A 21227-nucleotide genomic window follows, 5' to 3' on the forward strand; every position below is an offset into this window, starting at 1 on the left:
AAGGAAAAAAGGTAAGCTTTTTGTGTGTGTGTGTGTGTGTGTGTGTGTGTGTGTGTGTGTGTGTGTGGAACCGGGAAGATAAGCTTTTTTAAGGAAGGTAGAGTTTCCAAAGATTATTTTTCCACTGACGAGACTGTTAGGGAGCTGAGAAGCTTAGAGGCTGAAGGGACACTAGGGGCCTGAGGCCACTGCAGGGTGACCTGACAGGTCCTCGGCCAGGCCACACTCCAGGGAATTCTATCCTGGGGAAGCCGAGGCACCTGAGAACCCCAAACTGGGGGGGTCCCCCACTAAGAGAGGAGCAGGTGGTGGCAGACTGTGGACAGACAGATGTCACCTTCGTCATCCCCAGACCGTGTCTGGCCTGAATCTCCAGCAGCAAGCAGCCCTCAAGGGCAGCAGTGCCCACTGTGTTCCACACCCAGGGGGCTCGAGGGATGCTCTGCAGATACACTTCCCCCTTCCCCCCAGGATCAGCAGGCTCTGCTCCTCCAAGCTCAGTGCCCCCAGGGCCTGGGCATGTGGAGCTTGAGGGCCAGAAGTCTGAGCAAAGGTGGCAGGGAGGGCCAGAGGCTGGCTGGACCAGGGACCACAGGCTCCGGCCAGCAGGAAGAGCACTTACTCCCCTCCTGCAATTGCTGCCACACACGGGCATGGCCAGAGCCCAGCACTACCAGACTTTCCAGGTTTTTAAGAAATCTGGAGAAATGGACGCTCTGGGGACGTTCCCAGGCAGTGTGCTTTTCAATGTTATGCAGGCGGGAGGGTTGCTGTAAGTTTGTGACCTGGCCTGAGCCTTCTTATGTGACACTGTGGATGGGGCTGGCCTCCCGTGGGGTTCCTGCCCTCCTGTGGCCTTAGGAAGACCCCAGGCCACGTCAGGAGGAAGGACAACATGCAGTGTAACAGGGCTCCCTTTTGGCTTCTAGGTTCCTGGGCCACCAGGGCCAGAGGGGCCTCCTGGACCTCCGGTGAGTTGGAGGCCTTGTCCAGTCCCCTGTGGCCAGGTCCTCAAGGTCCCTCCCACGTTAAACGCTCCATCCCAGGGACATCAAGGAGCCTGCAGCATGGGGGATTCTCTGGAAACAGCTGACCCGCATGGCAGCCCCTGCTTTCTCTCCAGCTCTGCCTGACATTTTTTAATCCTTTGCTGTTCAACATCTGGCCCTTCCTGACCTCCCTCCTGCTACCCAGCTGGCAAGAAAACAGGATCAAAATTTCACAGTGGCCTAGTTTTTTTCAAAAAGGATGTGGCTCAGAACACCAGCCGGGGGCTGGCCTTCCCTGTGATTATAGAAATGTAACCTGGGACCCCTTCTACTGCACCTAGGGGCCCCCATGCACCCCAACCCCACAAGTGCTCATCTGCCCTGCTGCACCGCTCACAGTCCCCACAGCTCTGTGTGTCACCTGTCCTCACAGGCAGAAGTGGAGCGGCAACAGTGATAGCAGCCAACATTGACTGAAACCTGCCATGCGCCGAGCTAAACACTTTGTATGCATTATTTCATCTTTGCTGTGTTTCTTTAGTCTCCCCTTCATGAGATTCTGGGTCAGCCACAGGAGCCACAGAGAAATGTTCTGTCAGCGCCTGGCTGCAGAACCCTGGCCCCAAGAAGCCCCAAGCAGTGTCCCTCTTCACATTCCCTTCTGGCCGTCATGGGCAGGGATGCCAGACCACAAGCTGCACTCCAACCCCAGCTCTTCTGCCAGCCAGCCCAAGGGTGGGGGGAACTGATCTAGGAGCACAGTTCTAACGGACCTTGTTTTGATTCCAACTGCAGGGGCTCCAAGGTCTGCCTGGACCAAAGGTAAGAAGAGGCCATGTGGCTGGAGCTGGGGAAGGGACGAGGAGGGCATGGTCCAGTGAAGGCCGAAAGGGCCCAGCTGGCCCACCTCCCTAAACGGCCCTGTGTGAATCATGGATACCACTGGGGCAGGACAAGCTTCCTGCACCCCTTTAACGTCCAGCAGTGCCACCCGCATGCTCGGGACACAGAATTTTCCCACCCATCTGCTGCCTCCACAGGGTGACAGGCGAGGTTCTTGGAAAACATGAACTACTTTCCCATCTCACCTGCCTGACCCTTCACCGCCCTGAAGTACAGGAGGAAAACAGACAGCAGTGTCACCCAGGACCCCTCTCAGGGCCAATCCCAAGGGCCTCTGCTCTGGGGCTCTCGTGACCTCCCCTGCAGCATTGCAAATAAATAAAAGGGGCTGGCAACTACACAGGACAGTGGCCTTCACCCTCTGCCCTGGCACTGTCTGGGAGTTTCTTCTCCCAACCAGTTAGTGAGCCCCTGTGGTCTAGTGGTATGTCTTGGGCATTCCCCAGCAGATCCTGCAGGAGTCTGCTTTTCCTGCCCTGCAAATGGCCCCTGTCCTGAAGCCTGACCCAGAACTGCCCTATGTGTAGTCCCCTCTCCATTCATCCCTTTTACTATGAAGGATGCTAAGTATGACAATGACAGGCTGGTGACTCCAGATTCTTGGCACCCCAGCTGCAACCTGCACCTCCTCCCTCCTCAACAAAAAGGATGAGATGGGAATGAGCTGTGGGTCATGCCCTTCTGTGACCTCCTCCATCTCCCTCTCCTTCAGGGGGAAGCAGGACTAGATGGAGAGAAAGGAGAGAAGGGTGTCCAGGGAGAAAAAGGAGACCGAGGGCCTCTGGGATTACCCGTAAGTACCTGGGCCCCAGCAAGACCATTGCAAGCAGACCACTGGGGTGGCCCTGGCCAGGGACTGGGGCAAGAGCTGCACAGAAAGCCCAGGTTCTGAAGCTCTGAGCACTCCACACTCCCTGCAGCCTTCCTTCCCACTTGGGCATGACCACAGACTTCAACTTTTTGAGCCTCTCCCCACAGCAGGCCTTGCCTTGGTGCTTAGGGAAAGTGACACTAAGAAGGACAAGGTTCCCACCCCCAGCAGGCTGGGTGGAAAGGCAGAGGGACCCAAGATCAGCCTCAGGGCCTGTTGTGCCTGATTCAGGGCAAGCAAGTCTGCAAAGGAACTAGTTGGGCAGACAGAGACAGACATTGCTCCTTTAAGGACTTGGGAGTAGTAGACAGTGAGGTACTCTCCATCTCACCTGTTTCCCGGAAGGACCTCCCAAGAACCTTGCTCTGTCCACTAGCCTCAGCAGTGAAGTAGGTAACAGGCACACTCTGGGCCCAGCAGACTAAGCCCACTTTCGCCCAGGAACCCAGAAAGCTCTGCCTGCTCAGAGGTCCCTGGTCAGTGGCTCAGGCTCTCAGGAGGCATCTACTTGTCCAGAGGTAGGGACTAGTCTGGTCCAGCCAGGGCCCCAGGTCCCCATGGCCTGATGGCTGTCACGGCCCACCCATGTCCAGGGGAGCACAGCACACCCTACTGAGGCTGGCACCCTGTGAGCTGGGTTTTCAAGAGCTGGCGGGGGCATCAGCAACACATGGCATCATTTCATCAATGGCCAGCTGAGGTCACAAAGGAACTAGGTGGACAGGTAGGGCCAGACATCGCTCCTCCACTGAGTCCACGTCCTTGCCGTGGAGCTCATTTAAGCTATTCTGCCTTCCTCCAGACCCCACTCAAGGTCTGACCCCACCCCCAGGTAGCCATCATGGTCTAGGTAACAATGGGAAACCAATTACCCCAGCTCTGCAGAGCCTGAAGATCTGGTTCGTATAATCACAGCCAAAGCAAAAGAAATTACAGCCTCATTAATGCACAAATGTAGGAATATTTAAGAAGCTGATTTGCTTGACAGATTAATAAATCAATGACTTGAACAGACATTTTCCGTATTATAAGCTGTGTCTGCAATGAATAGGGTGCACCTTCCTATGGGAACTCCCTCTTGTCTGCACCCACGCACAATTCTCTCTTTACCCACCTTCATGGCCCCAACAGCCCCAGTGAACATTAGAGAATGCAATCAGGGCCTGACATGCAGGTGACAGTGACGAGACAGGTCCTATAATCAGAAAGTGCCATGTGAAAGCCATGGTGCCCAATCTCTATTGAATTCTCCAGCTTTTGGAGAGAGGCATGTCCTGCTCTTGGAGACTGGTGGCACTGGGCTGGGGTGGGGTCTGGGCATCTGGATTGGTGAGGCCAGTCTAGAAGATGCTAATGTGCACTGGAGTTGAGAACCTCAGTCATAGCCGGAAGGACCAGGGGGCCGAGAGCCATGCTGGTCCAACACTGAGAAGCCAGGCCTCGGCAGATCTTCCGCCTGAAGCTCTTTCTCTGGGAGGAGTCAGCTTCCTCCACCTTAAAATCTTGAGGCTCAGGCACAGCTCTGAGCTCAGCAGGAAGCAGTTTCCAGGAAGTCAGCCCTTACTGGCGAGAGTGCTCAGCTGCCTTCTCTTTAGCTCGTCACACGGGCACCTTCAGCAATGTGCCCCTGGGTTTCTTAGGTGGACAGCAGGACCAGCTCCTTAGCCTGGCACTGGGGCTCCATTCCCATCACGAATGGGCTTGTTTCTGAGCACCGCCCACCTGCCTGATTGCCATGGGGGGCTTGAAGCCTCAGACCTATGATCCAGTCAGCTGCCCCCAAGGCCTCTTCTGTGAAGGGTCTTCTGTGTTCGCAGCCTGTGGACAGAGCCTGCTCAGGTTCTTCAAATGATACAAAGCCAGTGAAATGCCAAGCCCTGCCCGCAAGCTCAGGGGCTGGTGTCTTGCAGCCAGCTGCTTCCCAGGTTCCCAAAGCAGATGCTAAGGCTCAGGGCTGACCAGGACGAGGAAAAGTGGAGGAGTGCGGGCGTCTGGCCTGATCTCAACCAGTGTGCAGCAGCTGAGAAGGGCCCCCTCGCTTGGTTCCTCAGCAAGGCCTCGTCCTTCCCAGGAATCCCATCCTGGGCAGAGTACATAACCCTTGTCCAGACATCTCCCAGGATTCCCTTTCTCTGTCCTTTTCCCTGGAGCCCTGAGCCCCTGGGCAAGGGGTTCCTGAGGTGTGTGGAGGACCAGAGCAGCCTCTGTGTTGGTCCCTACCCAGCCTGCTCAGTGGTGGCCGCAGCGTTTGGTGTCTCCGTGTTGTCCTGGTCTCCGTGTAAACACACTCCCTGTCCTCCAGGCTCGTTCCTCCCGTCGTGTTTGATGCCAGCGTTTGTGTCTGTCCAGAGTCATGCTTACTCACCTCTTCCCTTCCCGTTGTCCCTTTCTCTCCCTCCCACTCTGCCCTTCCCTTCTTTTGGTCAAACTGTGCCCTTCGTCCAGGGAGCGTCAGGTTTGGACGGCAGGCCGGGGCCACCGGTGAGTGTCACTTCTCCCCACTCCCAGCCTACAATCCCTCCTGTCTGTCCCACTGTGGCCTCGTTTCCTCAGTAAGTCATGCCTTGCCCCACCACAGACACCAGAAAGGTCCCATCTATGCTCAGGTCAGAGTGCTTTTGCAGGCGCCCCCTCTACCCCATGCACCCAGGGACCTTGGTTCTGCGGACATGTCCAGAGCCCAAAGGACAGCTGGATCCCCAGCAAACACACCAGTGTCTGTTTGTGCCCGTCCCGCTGCGTTGTCGTCAAGCCGTGAGCTCTGTCCTCCTGTCTACCTGTGGGGCTTCACTATCCCGCACAGCCTGCCTGGTGGGCATGAGCAGAGCAGAGGCCAGTGCCAGCTCCGTGTCCCATGCACATGTTTCAGCCATAGACCTTTCACCACCAGGGTCCACTGCCACCCGCTGCTCAGCAAGGGGATGTGTTACAGAGTAGGGACAGGGCTCTTGTATCCCCTTTCTCCAGTTCTTCTGTGTAACAAACAGCAGAGGCAAAAGAGACAGTGGCCTCCTCCACCTTCGGTCCCTGCCCCAAGCATCATGAGGACTCCATGTCATGGCCTGTCTCGGTATCATGTCTCCATGACACGTCTCTGTGTCATGGAGTGGGGTCACTCCCTCTCCAGGGCTAACAGTCCAACTCCTCTGCTCAGGGGCCACACAAGCCTTGTGTGTGCCAAGCCCCTCCCAGCTAGTGGATCTCCTGTCTGCCTAGAGCCTGCTTTGGGGCCATGTTGGCCCATGGTCCACCAGGTGATCAGGCCTGGATGAGCAGGTGAAGGAGGCAGGGGGCTGAGACTCCTGGGGCTGATGCGGTGACTGCAGGAGCGGTGTTCACACCCCTGCTCTGGGACTAGCAGCGGCCTGGGAGCAGACACTCACGCTGCCCGAGGTTTTAGAGTGGGAAGACCTGGCGCTGAGACAGGACCCGAGAGTCCGGGGCCCCTCAGGTGCCTGGAGCCCAGCCCAGGGATGCTGGAGCCCTGTTCTGAGCCTGCTCTGGCTTTTAGCTGTGCCTCCTCAAAATGGCCTGTGGCTCTTTCTCTTCATGTAAAGGAAATCAGCTTTTCCCCGTCTGTGGTGTCCCGCTTTCACAGCTACTCTCAGACGCCCCACATTCTCATCTGAGTTAGATGTGTAAACACTGAGGCAGAGAAATAGGAGCTGTGACACACATACTTGGTCCAGTCTGACCACAGAGGGGGCCTGGGGAAGACATCCAGTGATGCCACAGCACCTGCGCAGTCTCTGAGCAACGCCGCTCCAGCGCCTCCCTCCCCCAGCTCCCTGCTGCCCTGGCTCGGGGAGCACCTGCCCACCTCCCTGCAGGCCTGTGCACTGCAGACACCAGAATGCCGTCCACTCTCTTTCAGCCTATTCTGCAGCTGGAAAACAAAAAGCTAGAGGCTGGCGCCAGAGACAGGTCCACGGGGGTGGCAGGGTGGGTGCTGCTGAGTGACCCTCGCTCTCCTGCCTCTGTGTGCGTCCGCATTGGTCCCTGTGGCATGAAAACCCTCCCGCTGCATGTGGAGCTGTGACAGAGTGCCAGCCCCAGCCCCTGTCCTGGAACGTGGTCGCCTCCCTCCCAAGTGCTTCTGGGAGCAAACTAAGCAGCGTTCTCCTGTTGTTTTCAGCCTTGGTGAGCTTGGTTATGACGTGAAAGGGTTTCATTCCACGAATCTGGCTCTGAGGCAGCGTGGAGGTGCTTTCTCCTCTGAGACCCCCAAACCCAAAAAACATCGCAACCCAGTCGCGTGACTGCCCTGAACACGCCTGGCCTCGCCAACCCTGAAAACCAGTCTTGGACCTCACTCCTCTCCAGGCAGGACTCTCCTGGCTCCCAACCTAGTGTCTCACCTCTACTCTCTTTACCTCCCAGGGTACCCCAGGACCAATTGGCATTCCAGGCCCCGCAGGACCAAAGGGCGAGAGGGTGAGCACTCCGGGGGGCCAGGAGGGAGGGATCAGGCGGTCCTTCCTCAGCCCCAGCCTGGGATCTGCAACCCCACTGGTTACTGTGTTGGCCCCAGGGGTCTTAGCCCTCAGCCCTCTCCTCTCTGTCACTGTCACAGCAGCCCTGGGGAGCTGGCAGGCCTGTGCCCATGAGTGGGCAATCTGGAAAGGTGAGACACAGCCTCCACCTCGGCCTGCACTCACCTCGTATCTGTCACAGTGCAGCCTGACAAGGCTTCCAGTGCTGCTGTCACTGCCCATCTTACAGTTGTCATAATGTAAGGACCAGCACAGAACAGCGTGCCAGTGGCGATTAGAAGTTTCCCAGAGGACATCAAGAAGTCTGGAGGGAGGGCCAAATAGTTCACTGGACTAAAGCACCTGCTGAGGCAGAGCGCAGCAGCTGGGGTTCAATCCCTAGCTTGCTGTGCCGGCCCCACCCCCAGAGTGCGCTGAGATGGCAATTGAGACTGGGCGTGGTGGTGCAAGCCTATAATCCCAGCACTTGGGAGGTTGAAAACAGGACAATCACTACAAGTCCAATCTACATAGTGAGAACCTGTACACCCTGTAGACCCTGTCCTAAATTCAAAAGAAAAAAAAGTCTGGAGGGGAGAGCACCAGGCTTGGTTCCTGTGCCCTGGCCATGTTGCTTGACACCCTGATGTGGGCCCATTCTGTGTAGAGCAGGCCTAAGTGAGATTGAGGGTGGCAGGATGCAGCTTGGTGCAGACGGGAGAGCAGGGTTCTTTCTCATCTTTACTCCTCCAGCTGGAGCCCAGGGCATCCACTGGGCTTTCCAGCTGCCAGAAGCTCCCCTCCGTCCACCCACCTTGCTGGCTCCATCCGGGGCTGAAGGGACAGGGAGGGTGGGTTGTGTCCACAGAGGACTAATGGTCATCCTGAGGACTGGCTCTGCAGCTTCAGAGACAATATCAAAGCCATCCTGTCCATTCCTTTCTTCTTCTGCATTGGCCCATATACCAGCCCTTCTGGAGGCTCTGGGGGGACAGACTACATTGGAGAGGATGAAGGGGCTCTCAGAGCCTCCAGGCACGTTGGGACCACCAGCCCCCCCCCACACACACACACACACCTTCCACACAGCCCTTGCTTCCTGAGGGCTTTGAGGCGGTTGGAGAGGTTGTCCAGGCTTTGTGCTAGAATAGGCAATGGTGACAGAAGGTTATTGCCACATCAGAAAGGATTCAAAGGCTTCTCTTGTTTCAGGGCAGCAAAGGAGATCCAGGGATGACAGGACCAACGGGAGCAGCTGGGCTTCCTGTGAGTCCCGTGAGACCAGAAGTGTTCTCTGTCTCTGTGTCTCTCTGTATCCTTGTCTCTGTCTCTCAGTATCTCTGGCTCTCTCTCTGTCACTGTCTCTCTCTCTGTCTGTCTGTCTCTCTGTCTGTCTGTCTCTCTGTCTGTCTCTCTCTCTCTCTCTCTCTCTCTCTCTCTCTCTCTCTCTCTGTTTGCCTCTGTCTCTATTTCTCTCTCGCCCTCTCTCCTTCTCCCTGTCAATCTTTCCCCCACCCCACCCTTGTACTCACTGAAAACCAGAGCGCAACAGAACGGCCAGAGTCAGGGGCATTCTGTAACAAAGGATGCCACCAAGAGGCTCCTGGTGGGGGAGCTGGAACTCACAAAGGCACTCTGAGGAGCTAAACCCAGGGGAACAGATCACAGGGCATAACAGCACATCTGGAGCCCCGTGTCAGGTGCACGGAACTGCCCACGTGACTGTGCCACCACCTCTGCCCTCAAAGAAGGGAAGCATCAAATCAGATCCCTGTGACACAGAGAGGAGACACTCCAAAACCCACCATTACCTATTTTCCAAGAGAACTGGACCTTAAGGAGCAGCCTGAGCTCTGTCTGCAGTGTGCTTGTCCAACGCTTCATTGTGAAAGCCGAGTGTCCACCTGAAAGGGCCTGAGTGGCTCGCTGAACTTAAAGGCTGTAGTGACATGTTGCCTAAGGAGACCAGGCCAGTCTGCTCATGCTTATTGCCCAAAGCCATTTGTCACCTTGCAAGAAGGTCTGAGAAGCTGTGGAGGAGTCATTTTGCCTGTGCAGGCCCAGCAGGAGAGCCATAAGTGCTGCTCTGCAGGGGCATCCTGTCCCTGCCCGCCACATCTGCAGAGCTGACCATTCATCTGCATTAGTGACCCTGGAAGAACACACCTGGGACATGGGCTCAAGACTGAGGAAACCAGAACCGTGGTCTTTGCTTTGCCCATAACTCATCATTCACCTCTAGGTCAAGTTCTGTGATGGTTTTGCTCATCTGTCCGCCTATAAAACAGGGGTGATCGGACCTGTCTCTGCCGAGTCAGGCATCAGCAGGCAGCTTTCGGAGCCTGGAACGAAGACTGTGTGGCTGGCTGTTCTGCATCTTCTCATTAACATGTCTTCATCTCTCTGATTTACTGCAGGGTTTACACGGACCACCCGGTGATAAAGGAAACCGGGTAAGTCAGAGCCCACATACTTTGGCCCTGGTTACTAATGTTTTCATGATGGGCTGGAATGATCTGCTGGGGTGTCCTGACCTAACATGGAAATACAGCATTTCCCGATAAATCACCTTCAGTTGAAAGGGTTTATATTAAGGGGCTTAATCCAAGACATGCAGGGAGTCTGGGCTAATCCTGAAATTGAAGCACCTATTGGGCCACACTTCAAGGGAAGCTAAGCCCCCAGTGGCCACCAGATTAGCCTTGCCATCCAGGAACAGGAGCTGCAAGTGCAGCCCTCTCCGTGTCACCCTGATGATGGGCCCCTAAATATATTTTTAGATCCATCATTGCCTCTGCCTTGCCTTCTGAAAGTTAGTTTTTCTGGGCACTCCAGACCACTGGTGAGAAAATAAATTCCAGTTCCTTGAACAAGCAGAGAGATGTTGCACACAGCCAAGCCTTTAAAAAAAAAAAAAAAAAAAGACACTGCTATTTCTCTTGAAAAGAGGCTGCTGGCCTCCCAGGCCCCTTGCTCTCCCCGTTTCTGCCATCCTTACCAGGACAGTGGTGCATGACACATGCTGTGGCCCTGGGCCTGTGGGCACAGCAGGGATAATTTAACTATGTCCTTGCTTGAAGGTCTCCTTTGCGTCCTCCTCATGGTAGCTTCCTGTGGGGCGCACGCCCACTAGAGGCACAGAGCCGCCTGCCAGTGGGCCAAAAACACCTCAGAGAAAGAATGGGAGGAGCAGATGGAGGAACAGCCCAGAGTGAGGATGAGACGTACTAGAGCTAGAGGTGGAACACTGAATTGCTGAAGCCAGCTCTCATGGCTGACCTCTTAGGGCTGAGACTGTGTTCATGGATAGAAAGTGCCAGAATACACATGTCCATATGCAGCGCCAATTTCAGCCCATTCTCTTCGATATAAGAAGTGTTTGCTGAGTGCTTCTAGATCTAAATGCTCCTCACCGCAAGCTTAGCAAAAGCAACTCAGTTTGACCCACTGATTATGTAAACCAGTGGGAGCAGGCGGAAACACTCCTTCTAGATTGCCCATGCCAAAACCAAGTCTAGAAGCCACTGGAACGAATGATCTAATTCTGGATCCTTGGCCAACTTTTCAAGGCCAAACTAAGAGGCATCTCAGGAATTTAGGAAGGGGCAGCGGCAAGGAATTCAGGCCTGGACAGATGCAATCATTCCACCTCTTCAGCAGCATGCTAACCTCCTTTCTGACTTGTATCTAAAGTGTTCTGCTTTTATTATGTTTGATTTATGTTTTCAAAACCTATTTCTTGAGACATTTTCAGTTGGCTTAAGGTCTTGAGCTGTTTGAAGGCTGTAGAATCAGTCCTTCTAGTGACAGTGACCATAGCAGTAGCGGAGGACAGACAAGGGGCCCTGGTCACAGAGGGAGGGAGGAGGGAAGGAAAGATCAGTCAGCTCCTGGCTCTCATGCCAAAGGACAAGGTTGTTGGATGATTCACAGAGGTTGTGGGAATTAGTGGGGGAAGTAGTTCTTCTCAACTTGACACACTTTCCCTACCCCTATAGACACACTTTCCCTACCCCTATAGAAGTTAGAGTCAAAGACTTAGTCAAAGTCAAGCTCAGAAAATAGTACAGTTGCACAAATATGCCATCAAGAGCCACGTCACTTATACCACAGAGCAGTTTCTGAGGGACAGCTCTTCACCGAGAGAGCTGTCTCTCCTCCCCATTTTCACCTCTGTTTGCCACCAGCCTTATCAGAATTTTAGGGAGAGATTGAGAACTTGGTAATAAGGCTTCCAAAAGCCCAAGAAGACTCAGAGAAAGATGTTTTGTTTTTCTGCTGAAAGCTCGGGATTTTGATGCTTTTGTCAAGGTAAAATGCCACCAGGCTACACCCACACGCTGCTTAGAAGCCCTGCTGTTACACTGGAAGCTGAGCCAAGCTAGTGGAAGCCCCCACCGCACCCGAGTTTTGGGAGGTGACTGTCAGTAGACCCCAACACTGTCCTCATGGTGCCAAAGGGACCTCATCAGAGAGCTGTGCTACCTTTCAGTGAACCACAACACAACATGCTGCTCCACATCCCACCCAAGAGCAGTCTGGGAAACTCTTTCCTGGTCAGGAAAGGAAGAGTTCCTTGTGGCAGGGCCCCAACTGGGAACTTGCTGAGGACACACATGACAACAGAAAGCTGCTCTGCCCTGGTCGCTAAGGGAACATCCCGGGTCTCTAAGTAGCTCTATGAAACTGGCCTGGGAGCCATGAATAGCAAAGCCATCAGTCAAAGGGGAAGGAGAAGGTGAATCTAGCACCATGTTCATCAGGAAAATCGGGTGTTGCCCCGGAGCTGCCCGGAAGCCAGCCAACTGAAAAGGTCTGAGGCCGCTCTAGTATGCCTGCCTCGGTGTGGGTGTGTGCCCGCACACGCATGTGCTCGTGCATGTGCATGTCTTGCTTCTCTCAGCCCTCTTGTCTCCTCTTCCCCCAACCACTCTCTCTTCTGACCTGGGTGCTTTCTTTTGTCTTTCCCCCAAAAATGTTCACCCCATTATAATCCCACTCCCCTCATCCTCTCCTGGCCCCTCCCCACCTCCCAATGTATTTCCACAGAAATCAGCTTCCTGCATTTACTTTTACTGATTACGAGATCTCTGCATTCCACTCTGTCTGCTCCTTTCCCCCTTGAACGGCCCCTTGTGTGCCACCTCTGGGGCAGGAGGCTGGGAGGCCATAAGGAAAGGCACTAGGCTAACCTCCACCACAGGTGCCCGATTTGGAAGATGCCCCACCCTCAGAATGAGATGCACCATACCAGGTTATAGGTGCGCCATGAACACAGCAGGGAAGTCAGGCGTTCAATCCATGCTTTAGCCCCATGAAGGTCATCTAGGACCTGGGACCTCCCATTTGCCCACCTTCTCAGCAAGAAACTGTACTCCCACAGAGAATAAAGGGGCCGTCCTGGGGACACTTCCCATGGGCTGCTCCATCCAAATGGCTGCACCATTCAGGACTTAGTGATATCTCGGTCTCATGCCTTTGTGGCGATGGGCTCACATTGAAGATGTATATGCGTGTTTCCTCTTAAATACAAACTACTTTCTAAGTGGGGTGTGCATTTTAGAAAATTCGTTTAGAATAACATGCTGGCAATTGCAGACAGTCTCGAGAATCAAGAAATTTGGGTAATTTACAAAAATCCAAGGAAATGTTCTAGCACTTTAATCATCAGGGGAACTGGGTGTTACCAAGTACTCCTAATGTCTAAGCAGCTTGGTCCCCAAAGCCTGTCCCTGAAGACATGGCAAGACCTCAACCCTGTGGCGGCAGCCTTAGCTCCTCTACTGCTTGACAAGAAGTGGCAATGCTTACTGCTATCATCAGGCAGCAGCTGTCGTCTGTGAGCACACAACCGGTGCCTCACTAAGTGTGCACTCGTGTGCACACAGACCTGACCAGGAACTGCTGAAGCAGGTGTCACTGTACCCACCTACAGGTGGAGAGACTGAGGCTCAGAAAGGTTTAGTCGCTTCCTAAAGTTATGCCACTTATAACTGGCAAAACCAGCTTGAACTCCACGCCTTTGTTTTGACCAAAATTCTGCCCAGCCCTCAGAGGAGCCCTCCAAGGAGCACCTGGATTAGGTCCTGTCATCCGAAAGTGACACTCCAAGTTCCCCCAGCATGAGCTACCACCTTCCAGAGAAAAGAGCCCTGGGAAGGTTGCTGAGGTACACTGTCCCTTCATGTGTAGTTTCCTCAAAAAGTCCCTTTTTAAGGGACTTAAAGAAGATACAAATTCCAATTCATTACAAAGTGATTCTTCACCTTTTTAAAAAAAATGTATTTGGTACAGGGTCCCACTACATAGCTCAGACTCATGATCCTCCTATTTCAGCCTCCCCAGCACCGAGATTACAGGCTTGTGCCACCAGGCCTGGTCTTGGTGGCCGGCTCAGCGTGCCCAAGGCAGGGCCAGCCTAACCTGTGGTGCTAGGGATTGAACCACGGTCCCTGCACTTGCCTAAGCAAGCGCTTAGTTCACTGAGCTATCTCACCAGCCTGGTTCTTCATTTTTAAGAACTTCAGGCAGCCCTTCTTTAAATGAACTTTGGCATGTTTAGAAAATAGGGCCTATTTGGGGGCCAGCGAGATAGCTCAATGGTCTAAAGTGCCTGCTTAGGCAAGCATAGGGTCCATGGTTTAATCCCCGGCACCACATGCTGCACCAGCCCTACCCCTAGGGCAAGCTGAGCCAGACACAAAAAAAGAAAACAGGACCTATTTAGATGACATTTACTGATGCTTTTCAGAAACAAATGAATTACATAGACCACCATGCCTGTATACAAATAGTTCTCTATAGTAAAATAAAATGAATAAAAACAGCTGTCTGTGACTTTAGACCAAGATAAGCCAGGAATGGAGGATCCAGGTGAGAACTTCTCTCACCCTCATGTGTACACCAGGACACAGACACACACACTTCTACACGCCTAAGCCCAGACCCACACACACCAACACATGCGCAGGCTTGTGGGCAGGCGTGCTCTCCCGGGCTGTGCTTGCACATACGAGCAGGCAGACACACCCCCAAGACTCTGAACAAGGTCACCATGATCCCTAGTAGAATATCAGAGATGAAAAGTGATTGAGACAAAATATTGAGAGCCCAAAGCCCTTCAGTACAAGGCCCTCGAAGTGAAGGAGGTCGTTCCTGCTCAGGTCCTCTGAGACCCTCTCTGGGCTTAGCATTAGCATAAAGTGGCATCAGGGTTGCCTTCCCCCAGCCTTCCCCCTGGCCAAACTCTTGGGTGCTTAAAGGGCAGAAGTGGGTATTGACCCTGAAGCCCCTGAGCACAATATCCTAATTCAAAGAATCTACCTTTTCCTCTTTAACCTTATTCTTCATTTTCTGTCTCTAACCTTAACCTGTGAATGAACCTAAAGTTTTGATGTTTGTTTTCCCCCCTTGGACTAAACCATTATTTACAGGGGGAGAGGGGGAAGAAAGGCTCTAGAGGGCCTAAAGGGGATAAGGGAGACCAAGGAGCACCTGGATTAGATGCCCCCTGCCCGTTGGTATGTTTTCATCTCTCACTTGTATTGTTCTGGTTTTTCCCTTGAGGTTGGAAACAAAAAAGGCAAATCAGCTAGGATGAGAACCAAATGCCTGCACTGGTGCTACCAGGGTCTGTCGGCTCCCTGGAAAGCCTGCCAGCTGTGGGTGTTGTCCTCAAGCCCCAGCTGCAAATAATTGCGGCTCAATCCCTTTCCTTTGAATCCCTTTGCTTTGAAGATGCAAAACAATTGATGCATGAAGTGAAGAAACCACGGGGCGAGAGGGCTTGGGAGAAGGTCTCAGCTCTTGGCTCTGGCCTGGCTTTGGAAGCCAGTGGAGCATTTGTGAGCCATGATTTGCCTTCTTTGTTTTGTGGCCACTTCTGTGGCCAGCAGTTGTGGTTATCTGACTCCTCACTTGGTCAGGATGCAGGACGCCAGCATTAGACTCTCCTGAGGGCCCCCGATGTGCAGCGGGGGGCAGAACAAGGCCACACAAGGGGCTTTGCATGCACAGCCGACAGCGCCCGCCAGCCAGCCAGAACCTGAAGGCTGCAGGCCAAAACGGGCAGCACGACACCCACAGAGGCCTTCCAGAGGGAGCCAGCATCTGATGATGTGTAACACATCTGACAGGTTTTTCCAAGTTCTTTCAGTCCACACAGTGGTTCTGAAAACTGTGCTGTGCTACAGGTAAAGGTTATCTGCAACTGCATGTGACTCTGTAAACAGACGGGGTCCGTGCGGAGGGGCTGGCTGTACATGACCCCTAACTGAACTCTGCTCACACAGAAGCCAAGTATGGACGTGAGGGGCCCGCCAGGCCTTAGCCCACTTTGTAGGTGTTAAGTGTAAGATGTCAAGGGTCCTGCATCCTGGCCAGGTTAGGACAGGGCCTCTCCACTCCACAGTTGGAGCTGGCCACTCTTGACCTAAATAATCATCGTGGTTGATTTTGTGAACAGGGACATCGAGGTTTTAAAGGAGAGAAAGGGGAACCGGGGTTACCAGGGCTGGACGGACTGGATGCCCCGTGCCCATTGGTATGGCGTCGCCCTGCCTACCTGCATGGCCCAGCTGGGCTTCCCATGTGTGTGGTTTAGACCCGTGTGCTTTCTCCTCCATCCAACCAGACCCCCTTTCCTGCTTTTTCACTCCACGGACATCAAAGGTCACCAGCCAGTGCTCTGAGGGCTCCCAGCATGCTGGCCTCTTGCATGCAGTTTTCTGGGTGTTTTCTTGGCTTCCTCTGGTAGCTGTTTCTGATGCACCTCACCTTGCTCTCCCAGCCCCCAAGCAAGCTTTGGCTGCTTCTGATCCTTCTAGGGACTCCTGCCACCACAGATAAACCAGGGAAGCGCATTCTCTGGTCAAGGTCAAGCACAATTCCTTGTCATGCAGTTAGGGCAGAATGCACCTAGCACACAACTAAGAAGCTATTGGAAGGAATGCCTGAGTCACGGCACCGCCCTGCCCTCTCCCCATTGCACAGTTTGACTGGGGACACATGGGCATGTTCTAGACAGGATAAACTGACGAGTTCAAGAATCAAGGTGAGATAGGAAGTACCTTGCCTGCTCTTCCAGGCTGGGTCTTGGGTCCCTGCCCAGAGGACACCATGAAAACTAGGGGACAGTCCAAGACCAGGTGTTCAGATCCTAGAGGGTTTGTTTCCTTGCATAAATCCCAGAAGACATTATGAGACCCTCTCCTGGTGCCCCTTTCCTGCATCCCCAGGTGGCTCCCCATGCAAGAATCCAGAAGAGCTGGAAAGGCAGAGAACACAGTTCAGGAAGAGGCAAGGGTGCCTCCTGCAGCTGGGTCCTAGACTGAGGCAGCGGCTGGCTCCTTCCTGGTCCAGCTCCTCTCAGGACGCAGATGCTCTTGAGCCTCCTATGATCCTCTTAGCTAGCTGCAAAAGAGCAGAAGGGGACACTTTGCTCCAAGGTGACCAGTTCCAAAGCTTCTACTCACCCAGAGGAGTTGGGACTCAGAAACTACTTTTATATCAGATACCAGCCTTCCCAGCCTCACTCTGGGGGGGGGGGGGGGGCTCAAGAATTGAATGGGAAGAAAACAGTCTAAGAAAAGTGTGGGCATCCAGGTCTGATCTGTCCCTGCTCTGGAGCCTCTGGTTCTGGGATCTGGCCGCCTTGCTGATAGATGAGACCAGGGCCTCTGCAGGCCCAGCATGTGGGTGACCTTGGAGCCCCCTTGAAGGGCACTGGAGCCGGCATAGATCCGGCACAGAACATGCACATGGAAAAGCATGCCTCCTGCCCTGCTGGCTGCCTGCGGCTGCCCCACCACACAGCCTGCACGAGAGCGCTTCTCAGCGCAGGTCTCGGAGCACCTGTCTCCATGGATCCCCACAGGTCTCCCTGGGCCAGCAGGCTATCCCACCTTTGAGCACCTTCAGTTCTGTGCCACCACCTCAGCCTCTCCACTTCTCACCGCATGTGACTTTCCCCCCTCTGCCTGACCCCTCCACTGCACCAGCCACCAATGGGAATGCCTAGGCCTGCAGAGCCTCCTCTCCTCCCAGAGACTGTGGAGAGTGTATCATAGCACAGCGGGCTGGGACGAGGGCAGAGGGCCACCAGGACACTGCGGGATGTACCAGCTACTGTGCGGTCCCTTCCCTAGCCCAGGGGTAACAATGGTCATCCCTTCATGCAAAGTGACATTTCCTCTGGCAGCATCCCACAGCAATGTATCATTTGTCAATTGATGTTCCAAGAAGGATCCTATCTTACCTTTCTGTGTCTCACTTTGCCTCCTGGGGTGTATTCTTAGGAACCTGGGGGTGGGGGACAGGCAAGCTACTGATCAGCAATTTTAGTGCAGAAGAACTCCACCTGTGCCCCCTGGTGTCTGGCCAGCACCTGCTGAAGAACAGGTGATGAGGGGTCAGGTGCCTGGTGCAGGCGGGGAAGTCGGTCTGGCCACTGAGGATGCCTGGGGCACCTCCCTCCTTGGAGCTGAGCGCTTGCTCCTCCCCTGAGCCCCTAGGTCTACTCGGCCCCCGATCTGGGGCCTGCGATTCTGGGATCTGGCTGCCTTGCCAGCAGATGGGACTAAGAACCCGAGCTCTGCCCTTGGCTCAGCCTTGCCTGCTAAGGCCACTGCAAGCTCCCTGGGCATGCCAGAGAGGACTGCACAGTAGGTCAAGGGGACACAGGAAGGTCCCATCACCATGGACAGAACATCCTGAGGCTAGTGTGCCCCGTGGTTGCCACAGACCGTGTGCAGCTGCTCCCCAACCTGCTTCTCTGCCCCCGAATTTCCACAGTGTCTGAGGCCTGGCCAGTCCCTTGTGCTTTTGTTGAAGGCACTCCTGGCTACATGCCAGCACTGCCGAATGCTGTTCCTTTTTACCCCCAATCCCCAACCAGGATTGACCATCACTGGGACTGTCTATTTTTTTTTTTTAAATGTATTTAGTACAAAGTCTACAGGGTCTCACTGTGTAAATTGGACTCGCAGTGATCCTCCTGTTTTCAGCCTCCCAAGCACTGGGATTACAGGCGTGAGCCACCATGCCCAGTCTCAATCCCTGTCTCAGTGCAGATCAAACCCTGACCTCTGTGCTCTGCCTAAGTAGGCGCTTTAGTCTGCAGAGCTGTCTGGTCGGTCCTACTGAGACTGTCCAGATGTCCTCCTCCCATGCTGAGGAAGAGACAAATGAAGGCTCAGGCTAGCTGGGAGGGTCACTGGCTTCTCCCTCTGCCTGGATTTTGCAGCCCCAAGTGCCGAGGGACAAGTACCCAGCACTCCACAGAGCAGCACCTGTCCTCTCCTGGCCCCCAGGACATCTGTGCCCCCTACTCTGGAGGCCAGGGCACCCTTCTTGGCCTTAGCTACAGCCACAGGAGACTTCAGCTGAGTTGGGAGAAGTAACATTATCTCCCACCCCTTCCAAGGGTTTTGATCTTGAATAGAGAAAAGAAACAGACCGTGATGGTGGGCCAATCCCAATGAGCTGTCCAAATGTTTGTGGCGCTTGGCAGCCCTGCCCTGCCTGCTTGGTGGACCAAATCTCAGTGTTCTGCTTCCCTTCCTCCCTGCAGGGTCAAGACGGCCTGCCAGTCCAGGGCTGCTGGAACAAGGTAAGCTCTTCTGTGCCTGCGCCGTTCAGGCAGGGTGGACAGCCCTCCCTGACCAGTGCCACAGGGCTCACCCAGCATCAATTCTGCCTTCCTGCCAAAGAGGCAGCGCGATGTGGGCTGGGAAAGGCACTCCTCGCAAGTGGGTAGTCAGTGAACCTCCCAGGCCCAGCAGCCTAAGCGCCTGCCTGGCAAGTGAGATCCCTGGTACCAAAAGCAAAAAAAGTAATAAAATAAATTATCAACTAGCCACTCTTATAGCATTCAGATGAAGTCATTTAAGCCACATGATATTTATCCAGATAGAGGATACCCACACTATTTACACTAAACTCATGCAGCTTTTTTTCAGGACCAAGGCTTGACCCCAAGGCCTTTGCACTACGCTACCTCCTCAGCCTTCTTTCCTTTTCCTTTTGAGACAGATTCTAGCTGGGTTGCTAAATTGCCCAGGCAGGGCTCACTCAGCTACCCAGAGCGTTGGGTTACAGATGTGCACCACCACATCTGGCTCTCACATGGCTTCGATGCCCGCTCAGAGAGACTGTCCAGTGTCCAGTTTTGCCCCTCCCCATTGCACCTCAGCCATGGCAGCCTCATGTTTGCACACGTACCCTGCAGCCGTCTTTCCCAGGCTCTTTAGCATTCTGGCCAGCGGTGAGATTTTGCTGATTCACCTCTGCCTTGGTATTTGCCACTATAGAGCCGCTGAGGCCGCAAGTTCAAGCCCCTCCACAGATCTCCCCATTTGGCCCTGGCTATTTCAGAAGCCCACCTCCTGGGCTGCCTCCCTCCCCGTGCCTCCTGCCCAGCCCTCCACCGACACTCTCTAAAATGCATGGGGACCCCAACTTGCTCCAGGCTCATGTTCAGCTGGTCTAGTCCTGTGCCAGTGACAGCAGAGCCACACGTGCAGTGGGATGAATAAGCTCCCTGTGCTCCTGTGCTATTGTGCAGTCTCACCACCCACAGGACCACATGAAAGTGGTGAAGTGACCCGGGCACCCCAGGCCCTAGGTTGGACACCTATGTGTTGGGGTAGCCAAAGTACTCCCCCCCCCCCAACCAAAGAAAGAAAAAGCTCAACACCCCAGGAGCTTCCTCATGTCGCTCTGTGCCCTACAAGATCTAGGTGAAGCTCCACATTATCCCAGGACACAGCCCTTTGTCCCCAAGGAAGAATTTCTGCTTCAAGGGTGCAGCTGATGGTCCAAAAATAAAAATATCCCTGAGCTTAGCAAGGGAACAGCAGCTGCTATCGCGAGAAGTTTTCAAGAAGTAACAAACTAGAGAGCTTCCTGTTCTTTGGTCCACACCCCCTGAGTTCCATGTGGGACGAAGTCAGAAGCAGCCAAGACAGAATACACGAAGTGCCCTCTAGTGGCCATGCAGGGGAGTCACTGGAAGGCGAAAGGAATGTCCCACCCTCAAGGTGCTTGAAGTCCCCTGTTCTCACCCAGGGTTCCCATCCAACCCAGAACAGGATCCTCCTCCTCGCTTACAGGGACATAAGCACCCACAGGCCCCCTGGGAACTAACTGTGCGCTGTTTTGCTTTTGTCTTGCAGTGACACCTCTAACCTCGGACTGGCCTGTGTGTGTGTTTATACATAGAATATTTATTTTTATACAGTTTTCACTTTTTGAAAATGCCAGAAGTATGATGCATCTTACAGATTATTAAAAGAGGAAAACTTGCATATTTTGTACAGAAAATAACACCTCTCCTTTTGTTTACAAGATTTTTGTGTAAGTCTATGTCTCTAATACACTTCCTGTTTGTGAGTACAGTCCCAATGTTTGCATGATATTCGTGCATACTTATTTACATAGAGAAGTTTAATAAATTATTGTGTTCCAGTGCCAAAGAGGGTGACCAGCACCCAAGTGCCGCTGGCTGGTGGGAGTCTCCCCATAAACACAGAGGTCGGGATGGTTACCAGACTAGGTGTACCTAAGAATATTTATTAACAATTCTGGATTTTCATTATTAAAAAATGAAACATGACAGTTCATGATCCTGTTTAATCACTACACAGATTCTTTCTTGTGCAAGCAGGAAGTCCAAGAAGCAGGGGTCCTCAGAAGTATAGAGAAATGCCTTAAAGTGTTAGGCCCAGCAGAGGGAAAGAGGGCAGCTACTAGGCAGCTTCTTCTCTAACTTAGTCCAAGTTCATCATTTGAGCAGTTGGGGTTCAGGCTGTGACCCACCCCAAAATACACAGTGTCTGTTTACTATTGCTTTTAGGTTTAAGTGGGGTTTTTTTCCCCAATATGTTTGGTACAAGGTCTCACTACGCAGATTGGACTCCTAATGATCCTCCTTTTTCCAGCATCCTCAGCGCTGGGATTACAGGCATGCATCACCACACTCAGTCTCAGTGGCTG

At 53.7% G+C, this 21227-nt stretch overlaps 1 protein-coding gene across 17 annotated transcripts in view; it reads left to right on the top strand.

The window, feature by feature from the left end:
- Window positions 1-20837, top strand: part of Col13a1 (collagen type XIII alpha 1 chain) — a 145431-nt gene extending 124594 nt beyond the window's left edge. For 6 of the 17 annotated variants that reach the window (XM_023723419.1, XM_023723417.1, XM_023723468.1 and 3 more), the window contains 10 exons: window positions 930-971; window positions 1785-1811; window positions 2605-2685; window positions 5209-5244; window positions 7144-7197; window positions 8448-8501; window positions 9653-9688; window positions 14669-14755; window positions 18805-18843; window positions 20408-20836. In XM_023723419.1, the coding sequence (XP_023579187.1) occupies window positions 930-971; window positions 1785-1811; window positions 2605-2685; window positions 5209-5244; window positions 7144-7197; window positions 8448-8501; window positions 9653-9688; window positions 14669-14755; window positions 18805-18843; window positions 20408-20410 (459 nt within the window). In that variant the 3' untranslated portion in view covers window positions 20411-20836. Of the gene's footprint in view, window positions 1-929; window positions 972-1784; window positions 1812-2604; window positions 2686-5208; window positions 5245-7143; window positions 7198-8447; window positions 8502-9652; window positions 9689-14668; window positions 14756-15699; window positions 15778-18804; window positions 18844-20407 lie in introns of all 17 variants that reach the window. The other 11 variants (XM_023723454.1, XM_023723430.1, XM_023723428.1 and 8 more) reach the window with 5 other exon arrangements.
- Window positions 20838-21227: the final 390 nt, after the last annotated feature.

Source organism: Octodon degus, unplaced genomic scaffold (genome assembly GCF_000260255.1).
Source record: "Octodon degus isolate 3935 unplaced genomic scaffold, OctDeg1.0 scaffold00005, whole genome shotgun sequence".
Taxonomy (NCBI): Eukaryota; Metazoa; Chordata; class Mammalia; order Rodentia; family Octodontidae; genus Octodon; species Octodon degus.